At 46.7% G+C, this 27,503-nt stretch overlaps 1 protein-coding gene and 1 long non-coding RNA gene across 5 annotated transcripts in view; one reads left to right on the forward strand and one right to left on the reverse strand.

Annotated features, from left to right (window-relative positions):
- LOC113614274 (uncharacterized) overlaps nucleotides 1–16,897 on the forward strand; it is a 30,021-nt gene extending 13,124 nt beyond the window's left edge. Inside the window, exons 3-4 of one of the 4 annotated variants that reach the window (XR_003430566.1) lie at nucleotides 13,879–13,997; nucleotides 16,461–16,897. This is a non-coding gene — a long non-coding RNA (uncharacterized LOC113614274). Of the gene's footprint in view, nucleotides 1–2,044; nucleotides 2,088–13,878; nucleotides 14,234–16,460 lie in introns of those variants that run through there. The other 3 variants (XR_003430567.1, XR_003430565.1, XR_003430562.1) reach the window with 3 other exon arrangements.
- Nucleotides 14,810–27,279, reverse strand: SLC4A9 (solute carrier family 4 member 9). Its single transcript, XM_027095657.1, is given in 25 exon segments — nucleotides 14,810–14,868; nucleotides 15,212–15,364; nucleotides 15,770–15,943; nucleotides 16,203–16,273; nucleotides 18,145–18,215; nucleotides 19,159–19,337; nucleotides 19,484–19,645; nucleotides 20,861–20,974; nucleotides 21,100–21,287; nucleotide 21,463; nucleotides 21,501–21,559; nucleotides 22,832–23,088; nucleotides 23,254–23,387; nucleotides 23,562–23,727; nucleotides 23,876–24,007; nucleotides 24,374–24,528; nucleotides 24,886–24,960; nucleotides 24,962–24,974; nucleotides 25,230–25,387; nucleotides 25,540–25,595; nucleotides 26,031–26,078; nucleotides 26,081–26,128; nucleotides 26,408–26,511; nucleotides 26,513–26,639; nucleotides 26,921–27,279. Coding segments are annotated over 25 exon segments (2,916 nt in total). The 5' UTR covers nucleotides 27,138–27,279; the 3' UTR covers nucleotides 14,810–14,814.
- Between the last annotated feature and the right edge of the window lie 224 nt (nucleotides 27,280–27,503).

The raw sequence follows: 27,503 nt of genomic DNA on the forward strand, positions 1-27,503 counted from the left end.
TCATAGTATGGTTTATAGACTCCTGGAGGCCCCAAGGCCTTTTCAGGGCTGTGGAATCAAAACTGTTTTCATTATAATTCTAAGATACAACTCTTCACTGTGTTGACTTTTTGATAGTATGAAAGCAATGGTGGGTAGAGATTTCCCTGGTGGTCCAATGCTTAAAACTCCATGCTCCCAATGCAGGGGGACCAGGTTTCATCCCTGGTCAGGGAACTAGATCCCACATGCTGCAACTAAGACCCGGGGCAGCAAAATAAATATTAAAAAAAAAAAAAAAGCAATGGTGGGTAAAAATTGCTGGTGCCTCAGCACGATTCAAGGCAATGGTATCAAACTGTACTAGTAGTTAATGTAGTCTTCTCCACTCAGCACGCAAAGGGGAAAAAAAAGCCAAATTTAATACGAATATCCTTAATGGAGCAGGTAAAATTAATTTTATTAAAACTCAACCCTTGGGACTTCCATGGTGGTCCAGTGGTTAACACACCACGTTCTAAATGCAGGGGGCCCAGGTTCAATCTCTGGTCAGAGAACTAGATCCCACGTGCATGCCACAACTAAGAGCCCGCATGCCGCAGCTGAAGGATCCTGCGTGCCACAACTTAAGGATCCTGCATGCCTCAACGAAGATCCTGCACACAGCAACGAAGATCCGTGTGCCACAACTAAGACCCAGTGCAGCCAAATAAATAAATAAATATTAAAAACAGAAAACAAAACTCAACACTTGAGTACATATATTTTAAATATTCTATGTGAGGAAATGGGAAGTATACATAAAGCACTTCTGCTATACATTGCTTGCCTCAAGAACATGATTGTCTCAAGGAAAAAGACTTAGGCAGCAAAGCTGAACTTTCCAGTTGCAAAGCTGAACTAACCACTTTTTCATGGAATACCATTTTTACATGAAAAGTGTGACTGACAGATAAGTTTTGGCAATTCAGACTTGTGTATTTGGCAGACATTTTCTGGAGCCTGCCATCTGAAGGGAAACAGCTGACAGTATTTGTTTCCAGTTATAAAATTCAGGCTTTGGGGCAAAAATGAGGATTTTGCAAAATTGTACCCACTACCATTGGTTTACAGTTTCCCAAAACTTAAAAGACTTTTCTGAAGAGATAGTGATAATACTTTTTAAAATATTTATTTATTTATTTGGCTGCGTCGGGTCTTAGTTACCGCATGTGGGACCTTCGTTGCCGCGTGCAGGATCTTTTAGTTGCAGCATGCGAACTCTTAGTTGCGGCATGCAGGATCTAATTCCCTGACCGGGGATAGAACTTGGGCCCCCTGCATTGGGAGTGTGGAGTCTTAACCACTGGACCACCAGGGAAGTCCTGAGATAGTGATAATATTAACAAATGTGGTTTTCGATATTATATAATTAAATGTGTCAGTATTTGCAAGACCTACATAACTCAGTGGACCAATATTTCCCAAATGACCAATGGCTGATGTTACAAACCCATATACGAGTAAAACAACCATCCAAAGATAGACCAATAAATTTTAATGTAACAGAATATGAAAAGTTTATAGTTATGTTTTCAACCTTTACAAAATTAACAGTCGTTTAATTTTGGTGTGGTATTAAAGGGAGTAACCACAATTATCTGGAAAAGCCATTAAAATATTTTTCCCTTTTCCAACTACATATCTGTGTGAGTCCAGATTTGGTTCATGTTATTCAACCAGAATACTATATTGCAGTTGACTGAATGTGGAAGCAGATAGGAGAATCCATCCATCTTTTATTAAGCCAGACATTAAAAATTCCACCCTTGGGGCTTCCCTGGTGGCGCAGTGGTTGAGAGTCCACCTGCCGATGCAGGGGACACGGGTTCATGCCCCAGTCCGGGAAGATCCCACATGCCACGGAGCGGCTGGGCCAGTGAGCCATGGCCGCTGAGCCTGCGCATCCGGAGCCTGTGCTCTGCAACAGGAGAGGCCACAACAGTGAGAGGCCCGCGTACCGCAAAAAAAAAAAAAAAAAAAAAAAACTTCCACTCTTCTCATTAAATTATTTTTGTTTTGAAAGATCATGGACTTGCCTGGTGGCACAGTGGTTAAGAATCCTCCTGCCAATGCAGGGGACATGGGTTCGAGCCCTGGTTTGGGAGGATCCCACGTGCTGCGGAGCAACTAAGCCCATGTGCCACAACTGCTGAGACTGTGCTCTAGAGCTTGTGAGCCACAATTACTGAGCCCACAAGCCACAACTACTGAGTCTGTGAGCCACAACTACTAAAGCAAGCATGCCTAGAGCCCATGCTCCGCAACAAGAGAAGCCACTGCAATGAGAAGCCTACGCACCACAACAAAGAATAGACCCCGCTCGCCGCAGCAACGAACACTCAACACAGCCAAAAATTAATTAATTAATTAATTAATTTTTAAAACTATGTAACTCGTGTTCACAGTTATGCAATGAAATTACGGATTTTTAAAAATTCCTCAGTTTAAATTTCTGTTACAGTAAATATTGGTAGACAAAATATCAATAGACAAAGCCTACATATATAAACAAGAGCTCTTTGGGTCTGTAATAAGTTTTCAGAGTGTAAAGGGGTTCTGAGATCAAAAAGTTTCAGAGCTGCTGCAGTACTATAGTATAGCGGTTCCAGCAGTGGCAGAAGAATGGAGGAGATGACCTATGGAGACTCTGCTGGGTTTTCAGTCTTTTCCCACTCAGCCACTGCTCATCTTTAGCCCAGCAGTCAAAGCATGGGAACAAGAGCTCTGAACTGTGCTCTGGGTATCTCTGATGTGAGTTTATGAAAGGGAAAAGGCACTTCTTTCCCTTCTTCTCCCTGTCTAAGTCTCCAGATAAGACTTATGGGTTGTGCTGGGTAAAGAGAGAGACTAGGAAAGGGAAGATGAGAGTGAGGCACCTGCACAGCTATTAAGGCGTTTAGAAACTCCGAAGTTAGCTGGTAAAGACAAACTTTCAGGGGCCACGTCTGGTCCACTTGGGCTCAACAGCATGAACAGGAAGGAGCCAGGGACATCCCCTAAAGCAGTAATACTCGGATTCCCTTCCTCCTGCTCTGGCCCATTTCTTAAAATAGCCTAAACCCTTCAATGGCCTTTAAGAACCAACAGTACCACCTGGTTAATTAGAATAGATCAACATGAAATCAAGTTTAAAGAGAAAAAAATGTAAACCAACATAATAACAACTGCTACTTTCCCATATACCTCCCGTTCCACCTCCACATTCACCTAAGCTTCTACTTTCCTCCTACCATCCACCCCTCCCCTGGCCTGAGCCCTTCTCTCCTTAGGCTATTGCTGATTCATTAGGGATATAGTCACTAGGGTGGGGAATTTAGGCATAAGACATTTCACCATGATTTGATACTCCTTTGTGCCATTTACTGGCTGTGTGAACATGCAGATCACTCTCCTTCTCTGGACCCTCAGTTTCTGCATCTTCAGATGAGATGATCTTCCAGCTCTGTGATCCTATAGTTATTAATGAACAGGAGATATGTCCAGGCTGGAGCTAAGGACTCTGAAATAAAAGTCATTGAAAAGAGCAGAGAATCTAGAGAGGGAACAAAGCTCTAGTTTGCATCATTACACATCCCCTTTGGACATGGATATATTCATGGGAGATGAACAAACACAGGTCTCTGAAAACAACCTGGAGAAACCTCCCAAGGCCATGATTCTTCCCTTGGGTTCACTTAGCTAGTACGTTCCTAGAGTTGGTATTGGAGAATTCCCCAGTTCTTGCCCAGCAGTGGTAATTTCTTTCGTCTTGGAGGCCCTAGAGGCTTTCAACTTCCCTGTTGTGACTTTTCTAATTAGATATCGGGCTCTGGCCTCTAAAATTCTTTTTATTTTTTTAACACCTTTATTGAAATATAATTCACATGTCACACAGTTCTTCCAAAGTGTATATTTCAGTGACTTTTGTTATATTCACAGAGTTGTACAACCATCATATCTATTTTAGAACATTTTCATCACCCTTAAAAAGAAACCCTAAACCCATTAGCCATTATCTCTCAACACCCCAGGTCCCAAGCCCTAGGCAACCACTTGTATACCTTTTTGTCTTTATAGATTTACCTATTCTAGATAGTTCATATAAATGGAATCATACAACATGTGGTCCTTTGTGACTAACTTCTTTTACTTAGAATGATGTTTTCAAGGTTCATCAATGTTGTAGCATTTATCAGTGCTTTGTTCCATTTTATTGCTGAATAACATTGCACTGTATGGGTATAACACATTTTGTTTATTCATGAGTTTGGGTTGTTGGGTCATTTTGGGTTGTTTCCACCTTTTGGCTATTGTGAATAATACTGTTATGAACATTGGTGTACAAGTGTCTGAGTGCTTGGTTTCAATTCTTTTGGGTATATACCTAGGAGTATAATTGCTAGGTCATATATTAATTCTGTGTTTAACTTTTATTTATTTATTTTTGTCTGCGTTGGGTTTTTGTTGCTGCATGCGGGCTTTCTCTAGTTGCAGTGAGCAGGGGCTACTCTTTGTTGTGGTGCACGGGCTTCTCATTGTGGTGGCTTCTCTTGTTGCAGAGCATGGGCTCTAGGCACGCGGGCTTCAGTAGCTGTGGCACACTGCTCAGTAGTTGTGGCCAATGGGCTCTAGAGAGCAGGCTCAGTAGTTGTGGCGCACGGGCTTAGTTGCTCCACAGCATGTGGGATCTTCCTGGACCAGGGCTCAAATCCGTGTCCCCTGCACTGGCAGGTGGATTCTTAACCACTGCGCCACCAGAGAAGTCCTGTGTTTAACTTTTTGAGGAACACAAACTGTTTTCCAGGGCTGCTGTACCATTTTACATTCCCACCAACGATGTGTGAGGGTTCTAGTTCCTCCACATCCTTACCAATACTTGTTGTTTATAGCCATCCTAGTGGTTATCAATGGTATTTCATTGTGGTTTTGAATTGTGTTTCTCTGCTGGCTAATGATGTTGAGCATCTTTTCATGTGCTTATTGGCCATTTATATATCTAAATAAATGTTTATTTAGATCCCTTGTCCATTTTTAAATTGGGTTATTTGTCCCTTTTATTATTTTTTTTTACATCTTTATTGGAGTATAATTGCTTTTGTCCCTTTTATTATTGAGTTGTAAACTAGATAAAAGTCCCTTATAAGATATATGATTGCAAATATTTCTCCCATTCTGTGGGTTGTCTTTTCATTTTCTAGATAGTATCATTTGGAGCACAGAAGTTTTAATTTTTTTTTTTTTTTTTTTTTTTGCGGTATGCGGGCCTCTCACTGTCGTGGCCTCTCCTGTTGCGGAGCACAGGCTCCGGACGCGCAGGCCCAGCGGCCATGGCTCACGGGCCCAGCCGCTCCGCAGCATGTGGGATCTTCCTGGACCAGGGCACGAACCCGTGTCCCCTGCATCGGCAGGCGGACTCTCAACCACCGTGCCACCAGGGAAGCCCAGAAGTTTTAAATTTTGATGGTGCCCAATTTATTTTTTTATTTTGTTATTTGTGCTTTTGGTGTCATATCTAAGAAACCATTGCCAAATCCAAGGTCATGAAGATTTATACCTATGTTTTCTTCTAAGAGGTGGTTTAGCTCTTACATTTAGGTTTTTGATCCATTTTGAGTTAATTTTTGCATATGGTGTGAGGTAGGGGTCCAACTTTATTCTTTTGTGTATAGATATCCAGTTTTCTCAGCACCGCTTGTTGAAAACACTATTCTTTCGCCATTAAATTGTCTTGGCACCCTCATCAAAAATTAATTGACCATAAGTGTGAGGGTTTGTTTCCGGACTGTCAATTCTATATGTCTTTCCTTATGCCAGTACTACATTGTCTTGATTACTATACCTTTGAATTAAGTTTTGAAATTGGGAAGTGTGAGTCCACCAACACAGTTCTTCATTTTCAAGATTGTTCTGGCAATTCTGAGTTGGCCTCTACTATTCTTACCCCAAGGGACAAGGCCTCATCCACACCACTTCTTCCAAGGTATACATTATGGTCGCCTACAACCCTAATCCTCAGACTCTCCAGCCTCATCCTGAAATTTTCTCTCCCTCACTCCTCCACTCAAGTTATGTGGGCCTTTTCTCATTTTCTCAAAGATTCTGAAGTCCTTCCTGTCTGAAGGTCTTTGCACTGATATTCCCTTTGCCAGAAATGCTTCCCCTCCATCCCCTCCTCCCTATTCTCAAGGCTGACTTCTTTTTGTCATTCAGGTCTCTGCTCAAATGTTAATCTAAGGTAGTCACCCACCTTCTTTATCACATTAACTTGTGTATTGTACTTATCAGTGTCTGAAACAGTCTTATGTATATATCTTTATATATTTATTTATTTTCTGTCTCCCCCTACTATAATGGATACTCCAGGAGAATAGAGATCTTGTCTTATTTAACACTGAATTCCAACATACAAACACTGCCTGACACATAATAGATATTTAATACCTACATATTTGTTGAATGAATGAATGAGTAAATGAATGAAGTGATCCATCAAGCCCTGGACAGCTCCTATACTGGGATTCAGCACCAAGAAGAGAGGTAAGAAGCAGTGAACTGGTCCTCAAACCAGGATTAATTACTTTCCATGTATTCATCTCCCATGTTGCACCAGTCAGCAATTTCTCCCTCCTTTTATTTGGAAGTTTCCCTGAAATCCTCCTTCTAACATGTGACTAATTTGAGAAGTAGATACAGACACATTCCTGCCTCCCCCAATATCTGCTGTGAATTGCTCTCAGGAAAAATGACCAAAGATGTCTCTGACCTTAGTATATATGGACAAATGCACACTCAGGTCCATTTGCAAAGACAAAAATCTAGAGTGTTGGGCAGCATGAGGCACTGGACAAGAGGACAGAAGAACACAGAACTAGGAAGATGAGAACCCAGAACCTTAGGGAGAATCAGAACTTCAAGTAGACAAACAACAACAACAACAACAAACAAAAACAAACAAAGAAGAACTTCAAGTAGAGAACCCAGAAATTCACATTATAACAACGTTTGAGTCCAATTCCCATGAAAGTTTGAGAACCATTGTTCCACAGCTACAGACTGGAGAGGAGAGAATATAGGTTACTGATAGGGAGAGATTTTCCCTGGGGCTTGGGAGGCTCTAATAACTGTCTATGCAGCACTAGGTCTTTCATCTAAAGATCTTAAAGAGTGCTCACTTTGGCAGCACATATACTAAAGATCTTAAAGAATGTTATAGGCATTAATTAACCCTCGCAGCACCCTAGAATCCAGGCTCTTGTCCCCATTTTACTGACAGAAAACTGAAGTCTATGGGTTAGAGCCTGGAAAGGAATATCTCAGGCCCATATGGTCTGGACTGACCAAGCTAAGGGCTAAGTCTGAAGCCAGTACTTCAAAATCTTTCCCATGGGCTTCCCTGATGGCGCAGTGGTTGAGAGTCCACCTGCCGATGCAGGGGACACGGGTTCATGCCCCGGTCTGGGAAGATCCCACATGCCGCAGAGTGGCTGGGCCCGTGAGCCATGGCCACTGGGCCTGCGTGTCCGGAACCTGTGTTGCATGGCGGGAGAGGCCACAACAGTGAGAGGCCCGCATACCGCAAAAAAAAAAAAAAAAAAATCTTTCCCATATGACAGTGGTTCCCAATCTAAAGAGTATAGAGCTCTTGGGAATTCCCTGGCAGTCCAGTGGTTAGGACTCTGTGCTTCCACTGCAGGGGACACGGGTTCAATCCCTGGTCGAGGAACTAAGATCTCGCATGTCACCCTGGAACAGCCAAAAAAAAAAAAAAAAGACTATAGAGCTCTTAAATTTATGTGTATGGGGGACTTCCCTGGTGGTCCAATGGTAAAGAATCCTCCTTACAATGCAGGGGACACAGGTTTGATCCCTGGTCAGGGAACTAAGATCCCACATGCCGTGGGGCAACTAAGCCCACACTCCACAACTACTGAGCTCGTGCACCCTAACTAGAGAGCCCACATGCCACAAACTACAGAGTCCACGCACTCTGGAACCCACACGCCACAACTACAGAGACCACACGCCACAACTAGAGAAGAGAAAATCCGCATGCACAACTAGAGAGAAGCCCGTGCGCCGCAACAAAAGATCCTACATACCTCAATGAAGATTCCACATGCCGCAACTAAGACCCTATGCAGCCAAAAATAATAAATCTTAAAAAAAAAATTCATGTGTATGTTTACCATCCTTGACTGCAGGCAGATGATAATTTGGCTGGTTCCTTGTCACTCAGGTCTTACCTTAAGGTCACCTCCTCTGAGAAGCCTTCCCTGAACATCCATCTTAAGTAATGTCTTCTCCCAGTCCTTATATTACCCTGTTTGATTTTCTTCAGAGTATTTACCATTATCTGAGATGAACTTATTCATTGTTTGTTACTTCTATCCTTCACTACAATGTAAACTCCATGAAATCAGGAACCTTATCTGACAGGATACTGTCGATGTTCAGTAAGTATTCGCTGAATATTTAAATAAGTCTAAATGAAGATGTTTTCAACAATATGTAGATGCTGTTAAAATGAACAAAATATACAATTATCTAAGTTTAAATGATACTTTTGATATATATTTCTCTCCATCAATAGATACTTAGACTATAATGTTAGGATCCTTCTTTATAACATTAAAAAGAGCCATCAGAATTTCCACTTCTGGCATTGTATGGATTAAAATTTCTGAACAACCTAAATAACTAAATGCTAGGTTAAACAACTAAAATGCTAGGTTAGATATAATTTTTAACTTTAAAATTCATAGACGAACTGGCACAAAAGTAATGAGTTAGCATGATCCTAAAACAAATTTTAACCAGAAACACTTTGCTGTGAAACATTTTCTTACTTCAAGAATGATACCATATTCTTCTGGTTTTGCTTCCATGTCACCAGCCTCTCCTCAATCTTCTCCTTTCCTGGTTGCTCCTCAACCTCCTACCTCTTAACACCAGAATGTTCCAAGATTTGGTCCTTGGATCTCTTCTCTAAGTCCATTCCCTTGGCAATCTCACCTAGTCCATTTTAAATATAATTTATATACTAATAAACTTATAAATTTTTATCTCTGACTCAGACCTCTCCCCTGAACTTCACACTTGCATGTCCAGCTACTTATTTGATATCTCTGCCTTATTATCTAAAAGGCATCATACTTAAAATGCCCAAATATGAACTCAGTCAATGGCAATTCCATTCTTCCTGTCACTTATGCCAGAAACATTGGAGTCATCCTTGACTTCCCTTTTCTTTATACCCCAAATGCGTAGAGGGAGGAAAATGGAAAAGAAAATTAAAAGACAAGAAAGCTCAATCAATCCAAAATAAGATGAGAAAAGGGAAAAGAAACAGAAAAACAGAATAGAAAACCAATAAAACAAAACCAAATATATTAGTAATTACTCTAAATGTAAATGTACTGAGTTCTCTAGCTAAAAGACAGATTGTCAAATTGGGTTAAAAAAAACAACAACCATATCTCTCTATGTGCTTGTTATAACAGATACACCTAAAATATAAAAACACAGACTAAAATTCAAAGAATGTAAATATACAATATAGGTAAATTCTAACCAAAAGAAAGCTGATTTAACTATATTTCTAGCAGACAAAATAACTTTTAGGCAGAAAGCATTCCTAGTCATCACAAAATAAGACCATTACAAAATAGTAAATGGATCATTTAACCAGGAAGGTATAACAGTTCTAAACTGGAAAGCACCCAATAACACAGCTTTTAAAAATATATAAAAGCAAAATTTGACATATCCACAAGGAGATATTGACAAAATCATTATCATAGTAGGTATATTAACATACCTCCTCTAGTACTTGATAGTTCAAACAGACCCAAAAAAACTTATGAAATATATAGAATATTTTGAACAACACAACTAGCAGGCTGTCTTAATAGAAATAGGTAGGAAATTGCTCCCCAAAATTGGAGAGTAAACATTCTTTTCAAGCACACATGGAACATTTATAAAAACTGACCACACGCCAGGTCATAAAGTTAGCCTCACAAATGTCTAAATGCAGTTAAGTTAAAAATCCGTTATAAAAAGATAATTAATTAAGGGGGAAAAACCATAAGTTCGGAAAATTTTTAAATGTACTTCTCAACAACTTGTGGGTCAAAGAGGAATTCATAGTAGAAATTAGAAAATACTTAGAAATAAATGGTAATGAGAATACTATATCAGAACTGTGGGATGCAGCTAAAGTGGTACTATGAAGGAAATCTATAGCAGTAGTGCTTACATCAGGAAATAACTAAGGCTCAAAATAATGAGCTAAGAACTTAGAAAATTAACAGAATAAACCTAAAGAAATGGAAGGAAATAATGAAGAGTAGAAATTAATGAAGTAAAAAAATATTTAATAGAGAAGATCAACAAAACCAGAAGTTAATTATTTAAAAAGACTAATAGGGCTTCCCTGGTGGCTCAATGGTTAAGAATCCGCCTGCCAATGCAGGGGACACAGGTTCAAGCCCTGGTCCAGGAAGATCCCACATGCCGCGGAGTAACTAAGCCCGTGCGCCACAAGTACTGAGCCTGCGCTCTAGAGCCCACAAGCCACAACTACTGAGCCCACGTGCCGCATCTACTGAAGCCCACGCACTCTAGAGCCCATGCTCCACAACAAGAGAAGCCACTGCAATGAGAAGCCCACGCACAGCAAACGAAGAGTAGCCCCTCTTCGCCTCAACTAGAGAAAGCCCGTGCACAGCAACAAAGACCCAACACAGCCAAAAATCATAAACAAAAATAAATAAATTTATTTTAAAAAAAGACTAATAAAATAGACTAACTTCTGGCAAGAGTAACCAGAACAAAAAAAGAGAGTACAAATAATATTAAAAATGATAAGGGACTATAGCTAAATGTGCTACATATATTAAACAGATAAAGGTTTTAATAACTTTATGCCAATAAATATGAAAACTTCGATAAGATAAATAGATTCCTAGAAAAATACAATTCACCAAAACTGGCTAAAGAAGAAATAAAGAGCCTAAAAATCCTATATCCTGAACCTAAAATGGTGCTAAAAAAAATACAGTCTTTCCCAGAGCTGAGGCCATGGAGCTTATGATGAAGCTAACCATCAGAGGCTGGGTTGGGTCACACTGTGACCCACATTCCAAAAAGTTGGTCAAGTTACAGATTTGTTTACTTCAAAGGTGCTGCCTATGTGATGAAGAGGAAGACTAGGACTCTTCAATTTAAAAAAATTACATTTAAGGGGGACTTCCCTGGCAGTCCAGTGGTTAAGACTCTGCACTCCCAATGCAGGGGGCATGGGTTCAATCCCTGGTTGGGGAACTAAGATTCTGCATGCCGCACGACATGCCCAGAAAAATAAATAAATAAATAAAAATTTAAAAATTTAAAATTATATTTAAGAACTTGATACTTCATATTTCCTTTCTCTTACTGATATAGATATCACTGTTTTAGTATATTCCATCACCATTAAAAAAAAACACACAACTGATTTAGGCCCCCATTATTTAAATCCTTATTTGGGATCATTAATTTATATTAATAGACTATGTACTGTCTTTTTCATTATGTACCTTCCCCAAAAGTTACTCTCAACTAGTGCTGCAAACTGTGAAGCAGATTTCTTAAATCATTTTGGGAAAGTGTGGCAAAAGAGACAGCACTTTTCATTTTTTAGGGTAGAAAGTATGATTTTCTCTTCTCACTGATGTTCACTGAATATTTAACAATCATCTGTTGCATTCATAACATTTCTGCATCATTTATTCAAACACTCTTTCTCAAAACATTTATTGAGCAAATGCTTTTTTGCCAGGGGCTGAAATAGCCATAATATTATAGAAAGAGGAGGCTCAAGTCTATAAAACAATTGTTCTTTTTTTTAATTTTTGGCCACACTGCCATGCAGGATCTTAGCTCCCCAACCAGGGATGGAACCCGTGTCCCCTTCAGTGGAAGCACGGAGTCTTAATCACTGGACCACCATGGAAGTCCCTATAAAACATTTAAGGGAGGAACTTCTCAAATTATTTGCCTATTAGTCACCACCTGTAAATTCTCCCCAGCCAACATAAAGCCAAAATTACCAAAATAATGCTGCTAAAACCTGCCCTGGACCAACTGAGATAAGATAAAGATAACATTTTCAGTAATGGAAAGGCTGTGTGCTTTGGAATCACAGTTTATTGTTTATGGGACGTTTTGGATCTTCATGTTTTGGGGAAAAAATTGTAGGCTGTTAAATAATTCAATAAAAACCTTCATTTTGGGAATTCCATGGCAGTGCAGTGGTTAGGACTTGGCACTTCCACTGCTGGGAGCCCGGTTTCAATCCCTGGTCAGGGAACTAAGATCCTGCAAGCCAAGCGGCCAAAAAAGAAAAAAACAGAAACAAAACTTCATTTTACCTTTGTTAATTATAAATTAAACTTAACCTCGATTTTTTATATCCTAAAAATATATAGTCTATATTTTTTTTAAAAAATCTTATAACCATTAACAAATTTGAATGAACTTAACTTTCCTCAAAGCCAGCACCAGGTCCAGATGGCTTCAGCAGTGAATTCTTCTGAGTCAACAGTAAAACGGATAATTGAATTGTGGTATTGTCATACAGTGGAGTGCTAAACAGCAATGAAAATAAGCAAACTACAGCTGCATAGATCCATATGAATAATTCTCAAAACAATGCTGAGTGAAAGAAGCAGAGAACTCATATACTGTGATTCCACTTATATAACATTCAAACATAGGCAAAATAACAAATACATAAGTATACATAAATAGATGTATATTAAAGATGTATATTTATAGATGTACTATAAAGAAAAGCAAGAAAATAATTACCATAAAATTCAGATGTGTTTATGGGGAGTTAGGGGTGCAGTATGCAAGGAACATACAAAAGGATTTCTGAGGTACTAGGATACCTCTTAACCTGAGTGTTGGATACACAGGTGTTCTTTTTATTGTTACTCTTTAATTTCATTCCTAGGCATATACTCTGGAGAAATTCTTGCACTTGCAGAAGACATTTTATATACTCTTTTGTATATATGATATCTTTTTCAATTTATAAAGTTATTTATTCTATGCAAGAGGAATGTTGGATATGTTTGTAGTACCGACATGGGGAAAACATCCAACACATATTAAGTATCAAGCATGTTATAGAACTCAATAACTCTGAACAATATACACTAAAATGTGAACACTGGCTACCTCTGGGATGATTTCCATTTCAAAATTATACATTCTGGAGTGTTCCAATATTTTGCAATAATCTCATTCACTTTTGTGGTCAAAAAACTAAAGTTTATTTTTATATGTATAAAAAAACTGTTTAAAATAGAGAAATACTTTTCTGGAAAGAGGGACTTTTTTTCCCTTTTGCAAACTGAAAAGAGTTCCCTGACAACACCCTGACTGTACAAAAGAGAATTTGTGAGGACAGAAGTTTCAAAATGGGAAGGGCTGCTAGACTTAGGTTCCTTCAATGGGGTGTAAAGAGTGAATGGGGTCTGGTCAGTCCCTCTGGCTTACCAGACTTTCCCAACCACAAAGCAAACCTGCTTGTCCCCTGCCATTCTCCACCCCCGGCTCAGGAGAGTGAATGAGGTCTTGGCCAGCTGCCTTCCAGTCCTGCCCCAACGTTCCAGGTTCCCAGCCGACTGAGCATCTGGCAGTTAAGCCAAAGGCCAACAATGTCCTGACTTCCTGAGTAAATACCTGTGAACAGAGAGAAGACATAGTGGGGTCAGAGCAAGGACTACACAACAAGGCAAAGAACAGAGCCAAGCCGTGATAGGGGATAAGGAGAGCTCAGGAGATCTTGTTCTGGGCCATCCCGTGATTTTCCCTGTCTCCCTCCAGCCCCCAGAATTTTCCATTGCAACTGGTGGGGACTCGGGCTCTTGGGCTTGGAGAGACATGGCGAGGTGGAGCCCCAAAGAGTTCATTTCATCAAGGGAAAAAATTCCAGGCTTTTGCAGGTACTGTACCCTTTGTCTAGAACGTTTTCCCTCCATCTTATCCTGGCTAGCTTCTGTTCATTCTTCAGATTTCAAGTTATGGACCACTTCCTCTTGGAAGCCCTACCCAACTCCCACCACTGTACATTCACCAACCTCCAAGAAGAGATCGGAGGCCTCTCTGCTGCCACAGCCTCTCCCTCCCTTAGCCAGCACTATCCCACTCTAACAGTTGTCTTTCCCACTGGAATTTTAACTTCCTGAGGTCAGGGACCATGACTATCTTACCACTGTGTATCTCTAGTACCTGGATACTCCAAAAGTACTCAGAAAACGTTTTGATAAATGGATGAATAAAATGAAGGAAAAGGCAGAGAGGGCAAGTGACAAAGAATCTTTCCACTTGTCTGGAGTGTGGTTCTAAGCAGCCTATGGGAGGAGCGTCCAAGGCAAAGAAAGCTGCAGGAGGCTTTATCCTCCCTTCCTCTCCTCCCTGCTCCTTCCCATTCTTTTATCATTGTGCCCTCCCCTTCCCCACCTCCCATCCCTTCCAGTTTGGTGTGAGCTTGAGCTCCCTCTACTGGCCAGACTTCAGTGCCACAGGGAGCCAAGCCCATGAACCCTCGCTTGTTTCCTTCTTTCCTCTGGAGAGACTCTGCTACCCCCTCCCCCACTAGGGGGTTCAGGAGGGACTGGAGCATGTAGAGAAAACAGGGCTGTTCAGCACACTGGAGCTTTCCAAGGTCTGAGCCCGCACCTCCCCATCCTCAACACCAGGAGCATTTTCCTCACACCCTTACCTCACGCTCAGTTTCCTGGAGCCCCAACTCCATACCAGCTAATTCACAGAGATGTTGATTTCCGGAGCCTATGGCTGATACATCAGCTCTGACTATGGAACAGAGATCCCAAGATGAGTTGGGAACAGAAAGACAAAAGACTGAGACAGATAGCAGAGAAAAAGGAACCCAGAGAGTGAAAGGATATAAACCCACATTAAGACAGAGATCAGGACTTTGTCCCCAGGCCTTTCCACCCACCCTGGGCTTATATGAAGAAAAAATTTCCCTCGCTCCTTCAGTGTGCCTATGTTAATACAGAACAAAGAGGAATGATTGTGTTGATCAGATCTTCAGACTTAACAGAGATATTACACTTTAGGGGCAACTGCTGGAGAAGACCTCTCTCCCACACCCCTGCCCTGTTCTCCTGAGAGAGCCCATCCTGGAGCTCACATCTTCATTGTCACTTCCACTGAATGAGTACTCTGGCTCCAGCCCCTTCTCAGTGATGCTTCTCTCCTCTGGCATCGGCTCATCCAGCCAGAGGAGTGCCTGTGGTGAGAAGACCCACTCCAATGCTTTTCGGACCCCCACCAGGTCTAGCAACTGCAGGGATAGAAACAAAGCCAAGGGCTGTCAGCAATAGCCATGGCTCTTAACTTCCTCAGTGAGTAAGAACAAAGCCAGAAGCCACTTACATTATCACCTTACTGAGTAACAAAAGTGCCAGCCTTGCCTCTCCCAGGTCTTCAGTTTTCTTCTGGGCTTTATATCCCTACCTGTGGCTGATCAGCCCAAAGAGATTGGGAAAGGAATTGAACCAGGTATCCCAGGTCTAGCCCATCTGTAGTCATCTCTTGGCCATCTTTCTTTGTCCTAGGATTCCCAACCAGGCACAGCCAAGGCAAGTGACAGAGCGTAGATTCTTCCTCTCATTCAGGCCTTGGCCACCCTCCCAGGCTGAGTGTCCTGGGAGCCATCAGGACACCACCCAACTCTGCCCCGAGTAACCATGAGGAGGAAGATGATGGCTGCAGGGGTAGACTTGATTATCCAAAGCAGACCCAGGCAGGCAAGTTGGATGGCTGTGAAGAACTGGACCCTCCTCAGAGGCACATGCCGCAAGAGCAGAAGGTCCGGCTGGTGCTTTGCTGGCATCAATAATAGCTGCACCCTCTTCGTGAACTGGGGGAACAAGAGGAGGAGGAAAGCAGTGTACTCAGGTAGCCTGCAGGGTGTCACTGTTAGCTATCCAAGCCCAGCGTTGGGAATGGTCAGAAGGCTCCCTTGGTCCCCTCCCCAACCACAGCGTGGCAGCAGAGTCCCTATGGCCAGGAGAGGCAGGAAAAGAGGAGAGGAGGGGAATTGGCAAATGCAGGCAGGAGGTACCAGCGGGAAAGAAAAGGAGAAGAGTGGGGTTACTTGGTGATTTTAATGGACTCACCTGGATGCTGCTAATTGCTGTCACCCCCATGTATAGGAAGATGCCATAGAGCAGAGGCATTGGGATGAATTGGTAGAGAGAAGTGGAGAGCTGGCAAAGTAGTTCACCTCTGCCAGCTGCCCAGATACCCACCCCCCCAGGCTCCAACCCCAGCCTCCAGCCTCCAGCATGTAAGCTACCCACTTTGTATTGCCTGCTTTCATTGAAGCTTCACATCAATCAGATGGAGTAAATTCTATAATTTTCTCCATTTTACAGATCAAGAAACTGGATTTCAGAGAGGCTAAGTAACTTGCCCATTACCTCTCTTACCACTCTTCTCTCTCACATTCCTCTCTGCTCTCTCTGTTCCTGCTATACTGGCCCCCTTTCCTTTCCTCACTATGTCCAAATTTACTTCTACCCCTTGCAAGGCCTTTTGCTTTGCTATTCCCTCCACTTATGTTTCTCTTTTTTTCCCCCCGACCAGGGATTAAACCTGGACTGCCAGAGAATTCCCTATTCCCTCCACCTAAAATGCTCTTCCCTGACATCCCTCTCACTACTCACGCTTCTCACTACTCATGTCATGACACCCCAGAAACCAGCCAATCTAAAGTAGACCCCTGGGGACTTCCCTGGTGGCTGAGTGGTTAAGAATCCACCTGCCAATGCAGGGGACATGGGTTCGAGCCCTGGTCCGGGAAGATCCCACATGCCACAGAGCAACTAAGCCTGTGTGCCACAACTACTGAGCCTGCCCTCTAGAGCCCGCGAGCCACAACTACGGAGCCCATGTGCCACAACTACTGAAGCCCGTGTGCCTAGAGCCCATGCTCTGCAAAAAGAGAAGCCACCGCAATGAGAAGCCCACATACCACAATGAAGAGTAGCCTCTGCTCGCCGCAACTAGAGAAAGCCTGCACACAGCAACGAAGACCCAATGCAGCCAAAAATTAAATAAATTTATAAATAAATAAATAAAGTAGACCCCTGGTGCTCTTAATCACCTTATCCTCTTTTATTTTTCGTAGAAGTTATCACTATCTGAAATTATCCTAGTTTATAGCTTTAATTGTTTTTATCTGTCTCCTCTCACCAGAATGCAAGATATGGATGATCTGTTTTGATCACCACTATATCCCCAGTCCCTGGAACAGTGCTTGGCACATGGCTTATGCTCGGTAAAAATCTGCTGAATGAGAGTCACCTAGTTAGTCAGCGGCTGATCCGGTCCATCTGGCTCTTTCAACTACTCTCCTCTCACCCAGCCTCCATAACCTTTCCCTCTGCTAACCTCTTGTCGTCCTGCCTGTGAATTGGTGTAACCATTCTCCACATCCTCCTTGACTGCTTTGCTGTCTTGGCTTGTTGAACCTTTCTGCTGTTACTTGTTGCTTAATTTTTATTCATGTGTATGTGTTGCTGACAGGGGCTTGGTTCCATATTCTTCTTCAATATTACTCCCCTCCCCACCCTCTTCTCCCAGGTGCCTCGCAGAGCCTTGTACACAATAGGTGTTTATAAACATCTGGTGAGGGAGAAGTGAAGGGGTTTTGCCTCCAAGTTTTTCTGGGTTGTGATGATCACACTCTTAGTCTAAGGCTCATTGAGAGTCTGGAGCAAGGGTAGTGCTTGGGCCCTGGGGATGGTGGCATGTCTGCACCCTGCTCCACTGGGTAGAAAGCCTACTGGGTCAGAGTTTGGGTTCTCAGATAGATCTGAGAAACTAGGTCTCTTGGTGGTCTCTTGTAAGCTCCTTAACCTCTTTAACCTTCAGGTTCCTCGTTTTTAAAGTGCGTATGCCTCTCAGCGGTAATGTGAGCATTAAATGAGACTATGTATGGAGAAAACTTAACACAGTGCCCAGCATGTGGTAAATGTTCAGCCAATGTCAGTTCTTCCTATATTTATTATTATTACTGCCCTGCCCCCGATGCTGGCTTGTCTGACTAAGGTGCCTTGAGTATAGGTGCCAGGAAGATGGAGATTCTTGTGAGGATGAACACCGCCAGGCCCGTCGGCCTCTGCTCTCTGTGGGGAAAGGAGGAGTTAGCTAGGGTCTGGGAGAGCCCCTAGGGTGCCCAGGCTGGGCACGCTGGCCAAACATCACAACAGACCCTGGCAGGAGGGAAGCGGAGGGATCCCTCGACAGTAACCTGGCAGGGAGGGGACCTTAGCTTGGTGTGAAAAGTTGGCAGAGAGGAAGGGACAGGTCACTTCAATACGGGGGTCCCAGTCCTCTTCAGCAGCTCTAGCTCAGGGCTGCTCTTTGTTTTTATCTTTTATTTTGATGGAAAATTAGCAATTTTTATACTAACATAAAAACTTCTACTTCATAATTTGCAAAGTTGATTTCACATACTTTCGACAGTTAGACTGTGTTTCCAACAAAATTGTTTTTGTGATGGTTACTTTGTAATATCAATGAGGTGCTTCTACACTGAGTGGGGATTATTAGGTAGCACCTCATCCTTGCTCAGCCCTGGCTGCTTCCACACTCATATCCATGATGCTCCTCTGGAGGCCCCTCCCAGTCTCATGGCTGAAGGAGGAGAGGGGAAGACCTGACTCACCCACCTCAGAGCCCAGAACCCACCCATTCACCCCACAGCAGCGCTCATGGGGCAGTGAGAGAGCCCTCTGGAGTCACCAGCTTACCTTTTTTTTTTTTTTTTTTTTTTTTCGGTACGTGGGCATCTCACTGCTGTGGTCTCTCCCGTTGAGGAGCACAGGCTCCGGACGCACAGGCTCGGCGGCCATGGCGCACGGGCCCAGCTGCTCCGCGGCATGTGGGATCTTCCCGGACTGGGGCACGAACTCGTGTCCCCTGCATCGGCAGGCGGACTCTAAACCACTGCGCCACCAGGGAAGCCCACCAGCTTACAATTTAAGCTGCCCAAATAACTCTGCCCTGTACCCAATACCCCACCTTGCTGCCCACGTCTCATTCCAGCCTCCTGAATACTGGCCTCACCTGATGCCCAGGAAGCTGGGAGCCTCCCCTGGGACACAGGCTCTGCTTTCTCTCCAAAGACTGTCCATGTGGGCCAGGGAGATGACAGTGGCTGAGACATACCAGGGCAGCCCAAGAGCTGATGTAAGCAGCATCAGCACGGACACACAGAGGAGGTCCAGGTGGAAGCCAGCCCCCTTCTGCAGATAGCGGTGGGGCAATGAGGATGAAGCTAGCCCAGATCTGGGCCCTCTGTCCTCTGGGGTGGGAAAGGGGGAGCCTGGACCCCACTCTGGAGCTCCTGTCCTTGGGCTAGGGACCTAGGGTCTTACCCAGCAGGCCTTACCCGCAGTCTATATTCGGTGCGGTTGAGGATGACCCCTGTGATCTGCTGGTCCATGAAGATGAGGATAGACAATAGCAGGGCAGGCAGGGCGGCTGCCACACTCAGCCACCAGGGGTTGGCTCCAAAAGGTAACACTAGCCAGCCATGTCCAGGTAGTGTGGGCTAGGGAAGGGCAGTCCGTGGACAGGTTGGAGAGGGTATCTCAAGAGCACCTCACCTGCACACTCCAGCCTTGGCACTCTTCCACAGCTCCCCCCCTCATCCTCCCCCCCCTCCCCGCATGCTCTAAGACACTGAATGCTAGGTGGGAGCAGTCTGTATGTGCACAGCTGGTTCAAAGCATCCCAGTGCAAGGATGGCAGAGGGCAGAAGGAGGGGGACCAGCCTAGGGGCTGGGCTGGAGCTAGGGGCTTTGGACTTTGGTTCTCAGGGTCCTTCCCTCCCTGCAAGAGGAGGAGGTGGTGGAGGAGGCCCGCCCACACTTCTTGATGTACAGAGAGCTTCTCCCTAGGCACCCCGCACCCCCATCCAACGCTGGGCAACTCAGGTTCACACCTGCCTTGATCTGGGGCAGGGGCAGGGCTGGGTGTGTCTGAGTCTGCCCTGATTACAAGCGTCTGCTGCGGGGGAGGGCCCCAGTTGCTGCCTTGGGTTCTGAGCCCCTGAGGCTGCCTCAGTTGGAGCCCCCGTGCTCTCCTGCCGTGAGGGAAGCTGGAGGGGAAGTCTCCAAATGCACAGGCAAAGTTTAGGTGCTAAGTCAGTGCTGAGCCTTGTCCTGTGTACTGTCATGCCCTGGGCAGGGAGCTCCAGCTTTACTGGATCAGAGCAGGCAATCGTGGGTGCCAAGAAGAATTTGGGGAGTAGTGTAGTGGGTAGGGCCATGCCAAGGGTAGGGAGAACATGTAACAACAATAGCTAGCATTTATTGAGGTCTTGGTATGTGCCAGTCCCAGAAATGCGATAGTGCTATGCACTATGATCTTCTGTGAATCTCAAAACAACCTATGACGTAGAAACTATGGTAGTTTATTATTTCCATTTTATAGATGAAGAAATTGAGGCTCAGAATGCGGGTTAACTTCCCTAAGTCACACAGCTAGGAAGTGACAGAAGTGGAACTCAGACCTAGGGCTGGCTGACCAGAACCCATTCTTTTAACCCCTTACCTATAATAGTAGCTACCTATTCTGTGCTTGCTATGTGTCTGGCACACGATGTGTCCTCTCAACAACTCTGAGACCATTATTATACTATTTCTATTTTATGAGTGAGAAAACAGAAGACTAGAGAAGAAGTATGGGATCTATTCATCTTCCTCCTCTAGGGTCCTTTCTGTTGGCCCTGCTTTGCCCTCTGCCCTCCACTCCCAGGTCTCACCTTGAACTCTCTGGGGACCGTGAGCTTCGGCGTGGGTAGGCCCAGGAAGGCATCGAGGCCACAGCCCAGCAGGATGGCCAGGACTGAGAAGAAGTCACCCAGCATCTTGCACACCTGGCCACCCAGCAGACACTCAGGTTCAGGCCACCATCCCCTTCCTTCTGCCCCCTTTCCCATTTGCAGACAGGGCCCGAGGCCAAGAGCCAGTTCTCTCCCACAGAAAGAGAGGTGACACTTACCATGGAGGGGAAGAAGCAGCTGGTCTTTACGTGCTTGAGGGCCATGGCAAAGAGGAAGGAAGTAACGAAGAAGAGAATGGAGAAGAAGGCAATGTCTGGGACTGTATGACAGCCAGGCCCATGAGGATGGCCTCCCTGCCGGGCACACTCAGGTGGGGACAGCAAGGATGCATTGACCAGGCCTAGGTCTTGTGTGGAGAGGTGGTCCTGGATGGGGTTATGGGCAGTGAAATAAATGTCCACTGATGTCCACTGAGACTGAGTACACAAGATAGGAGATCTGCAACCATAGCAAATGGCTGGGCCTCAGTGACCTATGAGGGGTGGGAAGAGCCTGGAACTACTGACTTCTTTGGTCTCCACCCTTTCTTTCCCGGGCCCTCCCAGGAATAGGCCCTCACCACGCTGAAGATATCATCTCTGTCTTTTGGCTTTGTGCTTGTCCACTGAGACTCATTTCCTGGAAGGAGAGAAAAATTCAGGTGGGGACTTCCCTGGTGGCACAATGGTTAAGAATCTGCCTGCCAGTGCAGGGGACCCAGGTTTGATCCCTGGTCTGGGAAGATCCCACATGCCGCGGAGCAACTAAGCCCATGTGCCACAACTACTGAAACTGCACTCTAGAGCCTGCGAGCCACAACTACTGAGCCTGCAAGGCACAACTACTGAGCCCGTGAGCCACAACTACTGAAGCCTGCGCACCTAGAGCCCATGCTCCACAACAAGAGAAGCCACCGCAATGAGAAGCCCACGCACCGCAACAAAGAGTAGCCCCCGCTCGCCGCAACTAGAGAAAGCACACGCGCAGCAACGAAGACCCAACGCAGCCAAAAATAAATAAATAAAAAATAAATAAAATAAATACATTTATTTAAAAAAATAAAAAAAGAATTCAGATGATTTTTCCTCCCCTGGAACCTTCTCTAGCCCAAATCAGGAGCCTAATTTCACTGGTCCAGCTGAACCAGACAGTTCTTAGTTCTGACTCATCTGTCTGCTGACTCTGATCACTACCAAGTCTGTCCTCAGGAAATTGCCTCATGCCCTTGTCGCTTCAAATTCCCTACCTATCTGTAACCCAAGTGCCTGGCACAGGGCAGACACCCAACAAATGGATGAGCACACAAATCTGTGTGTTTCCACTGGGGCCAGAATTAGTCTTGTTCATGCCTAGTACAGAGTCTGGAACTCTTGAGAGGACACGTCTTCCTCAATCCTGGTCCATGTGGAGGGAAATGTGCAAGTGTAATACTCCAAGCTCCTCTCCACCCAGTCAGTAACTTGGCCCAGGAGAAGAGCAGTGATTTATTTGATTGGTGAGTTTGGGAGAAGAAGCTGGGCATGCCTGGCCCTGCCCCTTCCTCTCCCTCTCTGGGGAGTAAGCTGCCTGCACCCTGCGTGCATTTAGCTCTGCTCCTCTAGGGTGAGACAGTCCCTGTCCAGTGCAACCATGACTGGGTGGGTAAGTTGATCCAATTTTGGTTTCATCATTAGGAAGCCCATACCCATAGATACAACAATGTTCTTCTCTCAGCACTGGCAGAAATAAAGATATTGGGTCTGCTCTGTTGACTTATTTTTCATCTGACTCAGAACCAGAATAGAGAAGAGTGCTGCTGGTTACTGGGTAAGTACTCAGCATTTTGCTGAACTTAACTAAGGGGGACAGTACGGGGACAACCCTTCCTGCATCCTCCCTTATTTTGCCAAGCTCCCTATTTTCCTCGCCCACCTCCTGGGTCTGTGTACTGGCAGCCATAGGCAGGAGAGCCAGGTCTCTGGATGGGATAGGCATGGGTCAAGGTCAGCATTTTGCCCATGGCATCATAAATGAAGACGAGGCTGATGAGAGCACAGAAGCCTTCCTCGGTGAAGTGGGTAAAGTAGCGCACCAGCACGCTGGCCTCCGTGGCCACCAGCACCAGGCAGAAGGTGGCCACCCAGATGCCCACCCACAGGCAGAAGGGCAGGTAGTCCAGGCTGTGATCTCTGGGGGATGAGAGACAGGCAGGGCTTGGAAGTGCCCATTCTGCTCCCAACCTAATCCAGGTCAGGTGCCCCTGGAGCCAGTTTCCACCCTCCCCTATTGACCCAGCTGAGACCAGGCTGAGGGTGTGCTAGTGAGGGTCAGGTGAGGTGGGGGAGTTCTCCTACCTGCTGAAGGAGAAGAGCAGGTGTTCAAAGACTAGCACTGGCCCGGTGCTGCTGAGGATGGTGAGGGGCTGGCTGGCCATCAGGCAGAAGGCAGCTCCAGTCAGTGCCGTGCCCGGGAAGCTTTCCAGCACCCCATAGAAGCCAACAGTGGGCCCTGTCAGCACAGGACCCTGGATTCCTCAGCCTAGGAACCCAAGCTTCCGAGGAGTCTCCTCAGCCCAGCCATAGACCCAGAGGAGGGGGAAGGGCATGGCTGGTGGAACACCAAAGCTACGCCTACTCCCCACACGCCCACCTCCGCCCCCCACCTGAGCACCGTCGGTGGCTTCTCCCAGCAGACCCCCGAAAGTGATGGCGTTAGTGACGGTAACCAGGTAAATGTAGAGCACGGCCGAGAAGCACTGGGGATGCAGGGCGTCCAAGAAGTCTTTGGGGTACCACGAGGCCTTCTGGCGCACGTCCTGGACAAGGAGCCTCCCGCCCGTGGGTCATCAGTGATCCAGGTTCCCGCATCCCACGTCCCTGGGGCCAGGTGAGCCTCCCCCGCCCCCCCACAGTGAGCGCACACCTCGGGGCCCGTGTGACTCCTCTCCCCGCCCAGGACAGCTACCCTCGCTCCCACCCCAGCTCTCCACCCCTGCCAGTCCGCCGCAACTCCGGGCTGGCCACGTGCGGCCCGCGGCCGTGCCTGTCCTCAGCCCGGGTCCTTCGCCGGGCAGAGGGACTCTTGGGCTCCCACAGTTGCGAGGGGAGCCTGAGGACAAGGGGAACCCGAGTTGGCTGAGGATCCCCGATCAGACCACAACTCGGCGCCGGAGTTCGCAACACCCTGCCCCCTGGCGGCGGCTCGTGTCTATGCTGGCTGGGGGCGCGGCTCTGACCGCGGAGACCCGGGCCTCATTTCAACAAGGTCCAGATCACATTCTGACCTTCTAACAAGAGTGAAAGCCAGGCTCCGGCAGGGGAAGGTTCCAGGTCTCACAGCGACAGAGTGGTCCAAGCAGAACTCAGGTCTGCTCCTTTCCTGTCCCCTCCCCTACCCCACTGCCCCTCCTCAACAGTGGAACTGGACCCAAGGCCTTTGGGGAAGGATCTCTGTGGCATGATGACCCCCAGATACCTTTTGTTCTCAGAAGGCAGACATTTAGGCGGGGTAATCTGAGCTGTTGGGTCCCATCGACCTAGAGGGAGCACTGTCACCTCCTCTAGGAAAGCATCCAGGGCTGCCAGAAGGTCATGAAAGTTGGTGGCCCACCGAACTGACCACTGGAATTGCTGGGGATAGGGGCACAGAGGGGCACTAAATACAGATCTGCACCCTTACATGCATTTTCACAGTTTCAAAACTAGACACAAGTCACATAGGCAGACGAGTCATTCAAGCATTTATTCACGCATGCATGCATTCAGTGAGTATCTGTGGGTGCCTCCTGTGTGCCAGCCCTGTGCTAGGTAAGGGGTGGAGGTGTGGTGGTAGCCAAGGGAACTTCAGTCCTCATACTCACAGACATGAAGCCACACTCTGCTTCACTGCTGTACTGATCACACGTAGAGAGTCCATATACTCACTGACACAAGCGCGCACACACGTATACACACACACAGAGACACACACGTGCCTGCCCAGCTCACCGGGTCACTGAGGAGGATGGCCACTGCCTGGCCCATCTCATGGTGGCCCCTTCCCTGTGTGGGAGGGCCAAGGAGGAAGGCAGAAAAACCTGGGGAAGGAACCAGGTCCCAGAGAGAGTCAGAGGCTGCTATCTCATAGGGCAGCCCTTGCCTCTGACCTCACTACCAACCCCCTATACACACTCCTGTGCACACCTTCTTTGCAGCGCTGACTGCCACCCCTCCCTGAGTACCAGTCCCCATCCCCACCCCCAGAGAACTGGACCCAAGAACCTCCTAATCCCCTCGCAGGTAAAGGCCTTCTCTGGGCTCCAGGATATCCAACCCCCACTCAGCAGCCTCACCTGCTGGGGAGGGGCACCTCAGTAAGGGGCCCCAGAACCACTGGATCCCGCAGTCGCACAAAGACCCCCACTGGCTGTTCCAGGAAGCCGAGCTCTCCTGCCAGCACAGCCCCTGCTTCAGCCCCTGGTGGGAGCTTCTGTCTCAGAGGGTTCTGATACTGGGTTGGGGTTCAAGGAGACACAGAGGATGAAAGGTTATTCAGGGAAGGGGATGTTGGCAGGATCTTGACTGAGGAGTCGTCCAGTGGAGGGTGGACCTCTGTTAATCCCTAACTCCTCTCCCAGCCCTGCCCAAGGAAGTGCCACAAACCTGTCCCTTCAGGGGGGCTTCCTCCTCGTAAGAAGCCTCTCTTGGACGAGCAGCTCCTACAAAACAGGATTATGCGGTGATTACGAGCACAGGCTTTTGGGGTGGATCTACCAGGGCTCCCTGACCAGCTTTGCCAAATTGTGAAAACTGGAGCACAACTTCCCCCTCTGCTCCTCAGTTTTCTCATCACTAAAATGGGGATAATTGTGGTATTACCTCCCAGGGTGGTTGTGAAGATTAAGTAAGATACTGTGCGTGGACCTCTGGCACAGTGCCTACCAAGAACATCCCTTCACAGAGCTCTGGCTGTGGTGATTCTAGCCCCTCCATTCTTCTCCCCTCACTACTACCCCAGCTTCTTCTCACTCATGAGTCCTGGGTTGAGGTCCAAGCTGAGGTTAGGCCACTCTTGGTCCAGGAAGGTGCAGGGGAGATCTGGGACCCTCCCACCCCAGGGTTTTTGGTCTTGGGCCCAGGGAGGGGCCTCTCACCTCAGCAGGGGCTGGTGCCTGTGGTCTGGATGAGGTGTGGGGGTCTCTCAGCTGCCCTCTCAGCTCTGGGCTCAGCGACTCCGCTCTGGTCACCTGCTCTGGAGAACAGAGGTGGGGCTCCCACCCTTTCCTGCGAACTCCCTGCCCCTGAACTCTCCCCTTTGCCCTCTGCTCAGGTCCCTTTCCCTTCTGAGAGTCTAGGGAATGCCAGTGAACTTTCTCTTCACTCTGCATTTCTATCTCTCCCCTGTGACGGGGATGGGTAATCCCCCAGGGTGGGGCGGGGTGGGCTCTGGAGAATTCCAAAACTTTGTGGGGGAAATCTTATAGAAATGGCATGGATGCCCAGGCCCTCCCAGCAAAGGGTCGCAGCATACCCGCGAGCTCCAGGAGGCTCTGAGCTGGACAGTCCAGCAGGACAAGGCCCTTGGCCATCAGGCTGCAGAGCTTCTGGAGGCTGGGCAGTGCCACGGTGGGCACGGGGGGCGCTCCACCTGCCTGCACCCACTTCCAACTTCTCCTCAAACAGCAGCCACCTGTGGTGAAGAGGGGCAGACAATGTTACTGAGGGCCTCTCTCCCAGGTTCAGTAGTGGGGACACAGGAGAGCCAGGGAAAGTGAGACAGTGGGGAAGTTGCGGGCCCAGTGGTACAGAGTATGCCCCTCCCGGGCAGTCAGCCTTCATCTTGGGTCTTGGGGAACTCAAAACCAGACTGCAGGGAAGGCTGAGCACCATAGAGGGTGAGGGTCTGAAATGGGGAACACAGGAAGGAACTCCTGATTGGGGGTGAGAATACCATGCCACACACAGGAAGAGCTGGGAGTCATGGAGGAGGCACCAGTGGGGGAAGGGGAAGGGCCCCATAAAACTGGCCTGGGTCCCACTCATCTGCCTGTCTCTCTCCACTCCAGTGCCTGGGGCCAGCCCAGCAGCTCATTCAGCTGAATGAAAGGCAGAGGGTCCTTGGGTACCCCCTGTTCCCTGCTGTCTGTGTCTAAGGGGCCGTCAGGGCTGGGGCCAGAGCCAGGGCCACTGTCCAGCTCTCCTGTGGGTATATTTTCACAAGCACTGGAGACTTCAAACTCCTCCTGGTCTGGCAGCTTCATCTCGGTGAGGCTTGCACAGACTCTCAGGGACGGGTGTGTTCCTAGGTTCTGAGGCCAGGGGCCCGCTGGCTGGCTGCATTTATAATGCACCCCGCATGCAGCACAACACAAACAGCAAGGCCTACTGACTCCAGAGCCAACCAGTCACCTCCTCCCCTGCTTGTTTTCCCCATTTTCTGCCAGCCTGAGAGTGTGAGGCTAGCTTGACCTTTCCCAGGCTCTCCAGAAATGCCCAACCTGGGGCAAAATGGTGGTGCGCATTTCCTGTGGGATCCGGTCTGACCCCACTGCATTTTGTGTAAATTAACAGGAATATATCACTGGCTTAGGTCTTAGGACTGACCCCCAGATTATACTACCCACTAC

This window comes from Aethalodelphis obliquidens, unplaced genomic scaffold (genome assembly GCF_003676395.1).
Source record: "Aethalodelphis obliquidens isolate GAN/ISIS:26980383/991018 unplaced genomic scaffold, ASM367639v1 scaffold4, whole genome shotgun sequence".
Taxonomy (NCBI): domain Eukaryota; kingdom Metazoa; phylum Chordata; class Mammalia; order Artiodactyla; family Delphinidae; genus Aethalodelphis; species Aethalodelphis obliquidens.